The 12,656-nt window shown below is 34.0% G+C and overlaps 1 protein-coding gene across 1 annotated transcript; it reads right to left on the reverse strand.

Moving 5' to 3' along the window:
- Nucleotides 1-9,664: 9,664 nt before the first annotated feature.
- Nucleotides 9,665-12,328, reverse strand: LOC131070740 (tetraketide alpha-pyrone reductase 2-like). Its single transcript, XM_058006356.2, has 6 exons — nucleotides 12,211-12,328; nucleotides 11,866-12,038; nucleotides 11,379-11,567; nucleotides 10,365-10,527; nucleotides 9,996-10,188; nucleotides 9,665-9,806 (listed from the first exon to the last, which is right to left on the reverse strand). The coding sequence occupies exons 1-6, from the start codon at nucleotides 12,326-12,328 to the stop codon at nucleotides 9,665-9,667; spliced, it is 978 nt and encodes a 325-aa protein (XP_057862339.2).
- Between the last annotated feature and the right edge of the window lie 328 nt (nucleotides 12,329-12,656).

Raw genomic sequence — 12,656 nt, forward strand, 5'->3', positions numbered from 1 at the left:
ACTGAATCCATGAAACTGATACTTTATTGTGGATACTACGAAACTTTATTGTAGATTGGTGATGCAAGTGTTGCTTTATTGTGGATTGTGCACGGATAGACTGAAGAAAACTGGAAGAAACTGTACTCCTCAGAACGTGTGATGTTCTTAGTTCCACACCCATTTATAGATGTAGGATTTGCCTTAGCCACAGATTGGGGCTGATTTATTATGGATGGCAAGGGTGAAAATGGGGTTATTATGAATGGCTAACCAATCTTAGGTAGATCAATAACAAGCCATGATGGGAATGGGTATGTTTATTAAGGATGAATAGGTTGTGAGTGTGTGCAAAGTGAAAGGATGAAATGGAATCCTGAAGGAGGGAGGAGCAATATCTCTATGCAAAGTGTTGGTGACCTGGTTTTCACCATACTACTTGCCCAGGGTGCCACCAAAGTGGTTTTCACCGTTGGACAAAATGTTTTCTATTTTTCAATTTTATTGTGTCACAAGGCGCCTGTTTGCTAGATTTTCACCAAGTAACGATTTTTTATATTTATGATTTTCTTTTATTTTTTTATTTTTTTTATTTTTTTTATTTTTGAATTAGGATACTTTGAAGAGCTATGTGTAAAACTTGTGAAGGTGCATGTTGTTGATAGGATCCTCCAAAGGTTTGTCACCTGGAGTTGAAAGTTGATATGCACTAGATCCATATGCTATTGTGATGATGTAAGGACCAAGCCAGTTTGGTTCGAACTTGCCCTTCTTCTCTCTATCTTGCTGGTTTTTAGGATTTTCTCTAAGAACCAAGGCACCCACCTCAAATGTGTGAGGCTTAACCTTATGATTGTAACTGCAACGTTCCTTGACTGAATTATGTGTATCTTGGGTGACTGTCTTCCTTGATGAAGGAACTGAGATAGAATTACTAGTGTGTGGACTACACAGGCCCGTATGCGTGTCACCTGAAGAAGTTTGGGTATCCTTGATAACAAATTCCTTCAAGGAAGCTTCGTTAAAGGTCCATGATGTATCGCCAGAAGGGAAAGGATGTGTTGAACAAGTAGATGAGTGATGAAGGCTTATGATTGTGAAAAGAAGTGAAAGTAGGATAGCATGATGGAGACTTAGGATCAACAAGTATCCTTTTTGACTTGAAATTTTAGAACTTTTGCCCCCAGTTATTTTGATATTAGGGGAGATCAACTCTTGCTCTTTTTTCTTCATAGGATTTTTATCCTTGACTTTGATTTTTGTGGAGTCTAGTAGCTTTTGATTTTGATTTGGACTAAAGGACTTCTCTTTATTATTGACTTTTAGATTTTTCATTTCATGGCTTGATTTTTTATCCCCAATTAGTAAGGGCTTTTGTAATTCTTGTTGATCCAAGTCTAGGAGCAGAGTGGAAATGGAATGAGTGGATGATATGGTAAGGCTATGTGAGCTCTCAAGAGGGCTGGTGATACACTCAATAGATTCTTTGTTGGAACCACTCTTATAACTATTGATATCAAGAGTTGCTTGCACCACTAGAGGATATTTGCATTCAGACTTAGTAGCCACAACACTAGGTGGTTCACACCCAATTCCTTGATATTGCAAATTGTTTATAGATTGTTCCTGTTGATTGAATACCTTAGGAGATAGTGGGAGTTGATCAACATGAAAGATATACTCACCACATCCCAGGTCTTTAATCTTGAATTTTTCCTTTAGCTCTAATTGTTTGGATGTAGAAGCTTTCAATGATTCTAGATCCACATATGTTGATGAAGGAATAGCTTCTCGATTGATTGGGATTGTTATTTCTGATCTAGGTTGTAGATTGTTGCAATATATGAATAGATTTGGATCATCTTTGATGGTTACTTCAACTCCATTATGAGGAAACTTGATACATCGATGATATGTAGAGGGAATGGCTCTCATTTCATGAATCTATGGACGTCCTAGCAATATGTTGTATGTGAGATCCAAGTCTAGGACTTGACAAACCACATCCTTTGTAATTGGCCCAACTCTGAGAGGTAAGGTGATTGTGCCCTTGGATGAGCGCTCTTCATCATCATATGCCTTGATGGTAATTTTGTTTGTAGAATTCATAGCCTTTTCCGAATATCCCATTTATTTAATAGTGTTCAATGTACAAATGTTTAGACCTACTCCTCCATCTATTAGGACTCATTTTATTTGATGTTTGTGTAGGAAGGCTTGAATGTGTAAAGGTGCATTATGTGGTTGGCTCACAGAGGCGTCATTAGCTTCTATAAATGTAAGGGAGTGTGGAATGGAAAGGTATCCCACCATGGCTTGAAACTGGTCCACGTTCAGATTAGTAGGGACAAAAGTGTCTCTCAAGATTTTGTCAAGAATAGCTTTATGTGTGGGGGATATGTGTAAGAGCTCAAGGATTGAGATGAGCGCGGGTGTCTTCCCTAACCATTCTACAAGGTCAGACTCAGGTTTGGTTGATGAAGAAGTGGTGGTTTTAGCTAGAGCACCTTGCAAAGTGAATTTACCTCGACGAGTTGTAACATTACATTCAGAGATTGGTTTAGAAGAAGATCCAATTCCTTTCAGGATGATCTTGGGTCTTTGGGTAGAATTCTCAGGCGTTTTGTCCTTGATGATAATGGTAGAGACCTAATTATCCATTGAAATGTGATTGATAGTTGAATCATAGTTATAGGATGCTCTGGTATAGTTGGTCTGGTCATCTGTGGCTTTAGCTTCTCCCTTGTCATGTTTTGGGAATGGTTCCTTAAACATTTCATGTTCTTGATTGGATGAGTGTCCTTCAATCTCAATGTCACCTCTATCAATGAGATCTTGTATGATGTTATTCAGCTGATGACAATTTCCTATCTTATGTCCCTTGCTTTTATGAAATTCACAATATTCATCATCATTCCACCAATTTGGTTTGACCTTTGGCTCATATGGAGGTAGATCTAGAATTGTGATTATCATGTTTGCCACTAGCTTTTTGAAAACTGACTCTAGTGGTTCTCCCAATGGAGTGTACTTCCTTCATGATTTGGAAGTTGTTTGAGTATTCACCTAATTGTTTGTAGAGCTTGATCTCGAAAAAACAATTTTGGGTCATACTGTATTGGCATCCACAACACCATCATTGACTGTGTTCTTGTTTTTGTTCCAAAATCTTGGCTTGTCTTTTCCTTTATAGTCATCTTTGTTTTCTTTGAATATCTTAATTGCTCCTTGCTCAATTAGGACCTTTTCTATTGCTAAGCCTGACGTCTTTGAAGGTGGACAAACAAGCTTTTCTTAGGTCATAACCAATGTCTTTTTTAACATTCTGGGTGAACATCTCTACCATTTATTTCTGTAGAGTTTCACAAGAGAATCTATTGGCTAGATTTCTCCATCTTTGTAAAAATGATGAAAAATATTCTCCATCCTTTTTCTTAGTGTTGCACAAGGTAGTGACTGATATGTCTGTCTCTATGTTGTATGAGAAATGTTGGATAAATGCCTCTGCTAATTCACCCCATGACTTAATTCCAAGTGGAAGTTGGGAGAACCATTCCATAGCTTGATCTCCTAAGCTTTGTGGGAATAATCTCATCAAATATGTCTCTTCTACTACTACCTCAATGCAAGCTGTGAAAAACTATCTTATATGTGCCTTAGGATCTCCTTTTCCTCTGTACTTATCAAACTTAGGTGTCATGAAATGTGTAGGAAAAGGAGGCATTGGAATGCTTTTGTCAAATGGATAGGGACATATGTCTCTCATTGTGTAAGTTAGCTTCAGTGTATTTATGTCCTCCATTTTCTTTTGTAAGTCCTTAATTTATTGTTCCAAATTGTTCTTGGGTGAAGATTGACATCTTAGACCATATCCCATGCCTGAACCACCGGGTGGAGGAGGAGAATGTTGCATATATCGATGGTATTGATCATACACATGTTCATATGGAGGAGGTCTATAATGATGTTGTGTATAAGGACCACTTGGTATAGAGTCATGATGAGGAATGGAATATTTGTTTTATCCATGTATACCATACTTTGCAGGCATGTCATGAGTTTGTTCTAATGTGTTGCCCCCAAATTTGACGCGAGGTTTCCTTGTGTCCAAATTTTGAACATGTCTTTGGATATCCAATTGCTTTGGTGTTGGTCCTTAGCATTGGCATGTGATTGAGTATATTTTTTTGCATAAGACTTCCATAATGCTCTGTGAAGGTGAGTATCATATGCTTGACCATGTGTATGTAGGACCTTAGGTTTTTGAAACAAAGATGATGGTGATTCAAGCACCATATGTGGTCCTCTATTGCCTCCACTATTAGGCCTCCTTTGATCCATGTTGAGTTGAGGTTGTTGCAAAGGTTGATTTTTTATTATTTGAGACATGTCAAAATCATGAGGGATCTTGGCTCCACTTTGTGCCATCACTTGTAAGAAGTATTGTCTATCTCTCCTCATTATTTCCTCAACCAATTGATTAAAACGCGGATCCATAATGGAGTCTTCCACTTCTGCTGAATGTATGGAAAAGTTATCCATATTGTCACTGTGTGTATCATTGTTGTTTGTAGTGTCCATGTTCTCAACATTTGGAATGTTTCTATAGGCATCCATGTTAGGTAATGTGGTATGATCAGAATTGAAAAAGACATCATTATCATACTCATAGGCACTCATGTTTGCGGACTCTTGAGATTTTGTAGTTTCTCTCCTAGATTTTTGGGAACAGGTTTCAACCATGAACTAGGTCTTGACCAATATGTGTGAGACATGAAAATGGAAATATATGAAAGACCAAGAGTTGGATGGAATGAAAATGAATCTGAAGTTTACTTGCAATGTCCAAAGTGTAAGACCAAGTATGTATGTAGTAGAGTAGGTGTGACTTCCAAAGAGATGATAGTTTCTCTTGATGAGGTAAGTTGACCTTGACTCTAAGTAAGACCAAATGAGACCCAAAGGTGATAGACCTTGATGAGGGACCTCTTAGCAAAATGTTGTTGTATGTAATGTGTTGACAAAGTATGATGAGGACAAGCAAGTGACCTTTTGACTCGAGTTTAGACAAATGTGAATGCAATGCAAGATGTAAAGCAGTGATGGACTTTGTGAGACCCAAAGATAGGTTGTATTCTAGATGAAAACTTGGAGAGATAATCTAGGAAGCTCAACAGTTCTGAAACTGATTGCTCTTGTTTGTTGGACTATAAATTTTTCCAATTTGTGAAGTTGTTGTTGTGACCAAATCTAAATTTTTTTGATTTTTTTTCGTGACAAGAGGACACAATGTTGATGAGGACTCAATGTTTGCAAATGTTTAGACTCAAAAAATGACTCCAAAGAAAGTGTGTTGTTTGATATAAAAATTGTTTTGCATACACTTGAAGACACAAAAGACACAATGTTTTGATGTTTGATCTTGAATGTTTGATTGTTCAAAAGAAGACACACACAATTCCTATGGTTGGTCAGGACAATAGTTGTTGATCCCACATGAGGCTATGTTATTCAGAGTGGATACTTAGATACTTGACCCCACTAGCTCCACCCTTGGCACTCACTTCTCGAGGCAGCCAAACATAAGTCCCCATGAAAAACTCCTCATGGCGAACTTTGTCTCTCTACTAAGAACCATATGTGTGTGGGCCGCTCCAGAGGTCTGACCTCCTGGCCCAACAACTAGAAGGATTTTGGCTTCTAAAACAAAAAGGTGCTAGTAAGGGCATCTACTCATGTGGCCATACATGCGGCATTTTTAGATCTGTAAATACAAAAGGCTCCCAGCAGGTAGGGGTTACACTCTACAACTGATCAAATAAATTTGATCAAACGGGTTTATGGAGAGACATAGTGTTGGTATGAACTAATCAACACACGTTATCCATAGTTTTCACCATGAATACAATTGTTTATAATGGTTCGGAAGAGGTGGGTTTTCCTCGCTACCACTTGGGTCATTCTCTCCTCACTAGTAGTCCTAATGACCACACGGGGAGACAGGCCCTCTAAAGATGAAACAAAAAGAGCCTATTGTCCAAGACACAAAGGACACTGGTTCAATTTTAGTGCACCAATTGAAGTGTTTGCTAATCTATGAAAACAAGGCACACACTGAAAGATCAAACACCCTTGCCAAGGTCCTGCAACAAAGATCTATTAGTAGTTTGGATTGTTTCAAATGATCACCCCTTCCTGCAAGCACACAAGTTAGGTAAATTTTAGATCCAAAAGACTTTGTGAAATAAGGGCCTTCAACAATGTGTTTTTTTGACCAATTCAAAGATATGATTCATCACAAAAAAATACCACTAGTAAAATTTCCAGAAATGTAGGAAAATCCAAAAAATTTGCTAATTTGCTCCAAAAATTAATTTTTTTATGAAAAATCATAAAAAATTCATATAACATGCAAATTGGATCCAAAAAATCTAAATTTTTTACTGGACACTCTTGATGACCTTCCCACCCTGCATAAAACAATTCCTACAAAATTTCCAAGCACTTTGTGAGATATGAGCAAAATAATGCAAAACCTTAATTTTCAAAGATCCGATTTTTTAGGAATGATTATGCATCAAATTTAAAATAAAAAACAACAGATCCTATGTATGATTCTGAGATATTTCCAAAAATGTAAGAAAATCCGAAAAATTCACTAATTTTCTCTCAAAATTAATTTTTTATGAAAAATCATAAAAAAATTCATATAAAATGCAAAATTGATCCAAAAAAATCTAAAATTATTACTGAACACCTCTGATAATTTTTATGATCTCAAAAAAACATTTGATGCCAAAATTCAAAGCCGTTTGTGAGATCTAATCAAAATAATGAAAAACCCTAATTTTTAAAGAGCCGATTTTTAGGGAAATATTTTGCATCAAAATTAAAATCACAAAGAACATATCATGTGTATATATCAGAGAGATTTCCAAAAATATAAGAAAACCTAAAAAATTCGCTAATTTGCTCTCAGAATTATTTTTTTATGAAAAATCATAAAAAAAATAATGGAAAATGCAAATGTGCTCCAAAAATTCTGAATTTTTTATTGAGAGCTCCTAATAATGTCCTCAACCTACAAACAAAATTTTGTGCAAAAATACTTAGCCTTTTGTGAGATCAGATCAAATCTCTCCAAGATCTTGATTTTGTGTCCAAAACCCTAGCTGCACAAGGTTATTCTCCAATTGTTTTACAAAATGACAATATAGGGTTAGAAAAACCTACAAAAAACACAGATCTAACAAAAATCCATGTTCCACCAGGCATGCCAAAATGTTTATGGTGAAAATGGATAACAACAATGTTGAAAGGCTAAATGAATTCAACCACAAAACCCTAGCCTAACAACAACAAAGATCCACCATAACATATGAAGATTACCTAAGACAATGCAAATCAAATGAAATCACAAAGATTATACCATCACGTGTCCAATAGGGTTTGGATCTCCATTCTTCCTATCTCCATTGATCTTGCTTGATATATTTGCTCTCAGATTTTATGTGTGCACAAGAGCTCAACAAAGAGCGAAAATGTGGTTGCAAGTAGGATCGCATATGAAAATTCGAAAGCGTAGTCGAGTAGTCAACTGATTAGGGTTGATAATGAAGGAAGCATCTCCTTATATAGAAGACACTATAAGAAATGGAGGGATAAGATTGAGAGGTGTAAAAGATAAATGGTCGGCTATGATTAAAGGGTAGGTAGAGAAAATAAGAAAATAATGAGAGGGTAGGTAGTGTAGGAATTAAGAGATGAATGACATGTGTCATGGGTAGAAAAGGGTAATGAATTAATTAAATAAATAAAGATTTATTTAATTAGTAGAGGAAGTGGGATCAATTAAATAAATAAAAGTATTTATTTAATTTAAGAAAAGGACAATTTAAATAAATAAAGGTATTTATTTAAATGAGAAATAAGGCTAGAAGAGGATAAATGAATGAATTAAATAAATAAAGATTTATTCAATTAATAGAAGAGTTGGGCTAAAATAATTAAATAAACAAAATATTTATTTAATTAGACATAAAAATTTTAGGTATCTACACAAGCCATTAAAGCCTGCCAAATTCAAAGTTCTAGTTCTCACTTCTTTCTCTTATTCAAAATCAAACTGCTCATCAGAATAGTTGCACCATGATCTTCAATAAGAGAGAGAATTTTAATATTATATCTAGTTAATTATGTGTTTTTTTGTTATTCTCCTTTTGTATTATATTTATAAATACACATCCTTATTGTGTAGTATTTTTTCATTTATTTTATTATTTGATATTTGGTATTATAAGATCAAATTATTTAATTTTATTATGCACAAGCATTTGCTATTTGATTTTATTTACATTCTAACTTGTTTCTTCTATATTCCTCTCATAGCTTTAAATAATAAATTTTAGGCCCCCCTTCACGTGCCTACATTTTCCTTTAGACTTAAATTTCATGTTATTTGATTATTCCTTTTTACTCGTGTGTTCTTATATCAAATTCCAACAATAGATAGGAGAAACAAAACAATAAGGACCATAACTAGAAGGAACATCAAAACATTAAAAAAAGAATTCTTTCTAGAGATTAAGTAAATTTGTATCTTTCTATTCATTCACAAAGTCTTCAACTAGTTTCCCACAAACTCAACATTTTCCTTCATAGTTTCTTTCACTCTTTGGTTTCTTGTTTTGGTATGTGGACTTGCATTTGCTTGGATTACCTAAGGGATATTTTTTTATAAGATAATTTAATTATATTTTTTCTTATGACAATTTAATTTGTTTCAATTTATTAATCTGATTACTTTCCTTCTTCTTTGAGCATTTTGTAGAATTTTCCACAAAATTTTGATTCTTTATAAGAAACATATTTTTGAATTCTTATGTGAACTTCATATTTAGTTATTTTCACATGTTCATTTTATGTATTTCTCTTTTGAATTGTTGATTTTCTCTTATAAATTTTATATTTGAATCTTTCATTTTTGTGTATAAACATATGTCAAAATATTTTAATATTTTAAGAAATACTAATTCTAATTTCTTTATACTAATTTAAATTCTTAATATTGTCAATTAATTAGCTTTCAATTATTAATATTATCAATTTTGTCTTTTAAAAATTTTCCCTTATTTTATCAAATTCTTTCTTTTTCATAATACTCCTCCTTCTTGTATTTTTTTTTTCATTTTAATTTTTCATTCCTTCCACTACATCCCTTCTCTATTTAACAAGTATTGACATGCATTTGACTACTTTAATAATCTTTATCTGATATTTAAAAAATTGCATAATTTAATACAAAAATATTTAACACTCTAATGATACTCTTTAACACCACACATTCTCTATATAAATAAAATAATGAAAAAAATAAAAAAATAAATAACATTATTGAAATTCAGCAACATCTATATAATAAAATGCCCCAAACACTAAATTTAAGTTTGAATTCCTAAAAAATTCCCAAAAATTCAAAACTAATTCATCTCTTTGATCACTAGTACAATATTGAAGTCAACTTTTGAGTTCTTTATCACAATGCAATAGATAGTAAAACATTCAAATTTAACATAACCCTAATTACTAGCTAATAAACCTTAATCAATTATTACAACATATTTCTATCTCAAGACCGAAGAACTCGAGCCATAAATAGCAGTTCTTAATGGCAATAAGGCAAATTCTACAAGAGTCCCTTCTCTTGGAAACTTGTGATGCAGTCTTCAAACATCTGCTCAAGCCTTTTAAAGTTGCCAAATCCAAGGCTTCTTAATTTACCAGTGTTGTATGTATGGGGTGTAACATTCCCTTGCTCTACTCCACATCTGAAGTAATCACAGTGAAAAAAATTGTCCAAGAGGCCCAAACATATCACATCCTTGTGAAATCATAAAACTTTCATCCTTTTGATATTTGAGAAAAAAAAATTGTCTGAAAAACATTCTGATCTGATGTCCAACATGACACTAGAATCTAAACCTCGCCTAATAGACTATAAAAATGGGTGAACTTACTTGTCTGCAATTGGGTACATTGGGTATTTTTCCTTGAGCATCTTAACAATTTCTTCCCAGTGAGCAACTTCACCAGAGCATATAAGTCTCCCTGATGCTGATGGTTCCTCCATAACCATTATATGTGCTGTTATCACATCATCTATATGAACAAAACCTAGCCTTGCATTTGGATATGTTTTGTTATTTCCTCCTGCAGGCATCCATTATTAGAGGCATGGTATTTCATAGTAAAGAAATCAATGCAGACAACCTCTAAATTATAAAAAAAATAATGTATAAATAGCATCCATGGCCAAGACCTGCAATTTTACAACTATTATATCTTAGAAACTATCTAAATATGCAATTCTTAGAGACCATACGAACCTTTGATTATGTTATAGACTAGGTAAAGAGTGCTGGTGGGCTTAGGAGCAAGAAGTGGGCCAACAACAAATGATGGATTTAGCACAACCATATCGAGCTCCTGCTCTTGTGCAAACTTCCAGGCCTCTTTCTCGGCAACAGTTTTTGCAAATGCATACCAAAGCTGTTGTGATATAACAAACCCTAATTTAGAATTTTCAGATGTGAATCATAACTAAGAAATACAAGATTTAGTGGACAGTCGGATCTTTTGCTAATTAATCATTTTTCCAAAATTGACGATTTCTCAGCTGGCTGAAAATTTGAAAATCCTATATCAAAAAGTTTATATGAACTTCAATTTACTGATATTAACCATATTCTCAAATCTGAAATCAACCGTATTTATAACATTGCTGAGTTCCCTTGTTTTGGAACCCATGTTTGGGCCATTTTGTATTAGGGTTTTTTCTTTTTGGACTGGATTTTGTACTTGAACTCTTCTGTTAATTCAGGATTGAGTTTTTGGTCTCTCCTATTAATTCAGGATTGAGTTTTAGGACTCTAGTAACTTTTCTTATTATTAATATAATTATTCAGTTGTGCTGTCACTTTTATGAAAAAAAAATATTATTCATTTTGGATTGCATTGTGCAATATTTTTCATCATCAACTGATCATACTACATGATCCATTTCTGTTCTCTAACTATTGTTTCATCCTGATGATAGATCGTATAATATGATACAGTACATTTCAAAAATCAATAATGTTAGCATTACTAATTATAGAAATTACATAACTTTAATCCTATTTATAGTTCAAATATTAGCAAAGAATATCAAAATATGCTATGCTCTTAAACAAATAAACCCACGTTAAGTTTTCCTATTGTAGACAGATATACCAAGATTATTGAGGTTACTTGTATGTATACTCATAGCATGCAGTCCCTATCAATAACTCTTGTGTACTACAACCTAAGTTCTTCTATCCAGTGAAATGCAATCTTCAAAGGTCAGTATTTATACTTACATTGTACTGTTTGCAGTAATCTAAATCGCTCCAGTTCGACTCATCTAAATTCGGAAGCTGTTGGGTATTGTTATCATATCTGATAGATGAGCAGGAAGAGGTAAGCACCACCCTTTTCACAGATGGTGATCTTGAGCATGCCTTGAGGACATTGAGGGTGCCATTCACAGAGGGATCAATCAAGGTCTCCTGCTTAGCAATACATTGCACATTCAATAAAACTGAAAATTTATATACCCAAGTTGAAAAAATCAAAACAATAATGAAGAAAATCCACATGCAAGTTACTTTTGTGAATCCACTTATGCAACTGTCAGCACAGAGAAAAATACAGAGCTTTTACCACTTATGCAACTGTTAGCACAGAGAAAAATACAGAGCTTTTTCTACAAGTTAAGACACCCCATAGTTTAAACTTGGAGAGGTGGATGACAATTCTATCCACTCAAATTTATGTTATAATTGAGAAAAGAATTTATAGTGAAACCTTGATGTTGTCATCATATGGTACTAAGACAGGTGAAGCAATATGAAATACCCCATCAACACCATTCACAGCTTCATCAAAGCTGCCTTCTTCTAGAAGATCTGCTTTCAATATTTTGAGCCTCTCCTTTCCACCAGGCAGATCCCACAGATACCCAATCTTCTCCCCATCATCTAAATAAAGTAAATACATGATTTAAAAAGTCTATAAAATAAATATATAAAACTTTGTTAATCTTGTGTTCTTCTGAACGATGTAACAAGATAGAGATGAAAAATCTTATTATCGTTCCAAAGAAAGGAAGATTCTTTTATAATCCTATTATCGTTTGAAAGAATGAAATACCTGGATTTCGCACAGTAGTGCGAACAACATAGCCCTTGTTGAGTAGAGCACGAATGAGATGAACAGCAATGAATCCTGTCCCTCCTGTCACGCACATCTCCTTACCAACCTCTGCCATTTTTAGCTCAAAAGATTGAAACCAATTAACTTCAACTATAAGAATTCAACAAGCCTATTTATAACAATTACTGATGAGCAGGAGAACATAAACGTGGCCTTCAATTTTCATAACTTAAATGCCACGCAGTAGAAAAATTAAAACGCGATGAGACTCCTACAAAACTAGATCCGTAGATGCTAAGGAAACTAAGTTGAGGAGTTGCATGGCATCTTGTGCTAAGGGGGACTCATTTTCAAAACAACATGTGAAATTCTATTAAAATATATGTGTACAATTCAATTTTGTAACTCCAGTATGAGTAAAAAGTTCCATGTTTTTCCTTCTA

The sequence above is a fragment of the Cryptomeria japonica genome, chromosome 2, assembly GCF_030272615.1.
Source record: "Cryptomeria japonica chromosome 2, Sugi_1.0, whole genome shotgun sequence".
Taxonomy (NCBI): Eukaryota; Viridiplantae; Streptophyta; class Pinopsida; order Cupressales; family Cupressaceae; genus Cryptomeria; species Cryptomeria japonica.

Coding starts and splice junctions, on each gene's coding strand:
- LOC131070740 (XM_058006356.2), bottom strand. CDS start 12,328: ATGGCAGAGGTTGGTAAGGAGATGTGCGTGACAGGAGGGACAGGATTC. Junction 12,039..12,210: donor CACTACTGTGCGAAATCCAG/GTATTTCATTCT, acceptor TACTTTATTTAG/ATGATGGGGAGAAGATTGGG. Junction 11,568..11,865: donor CATATGATGACAACATCAAG/GTTTCACTATAA, acceptor ATTGCTAAGCAG/GAGACCTTGATTGATCCCTC.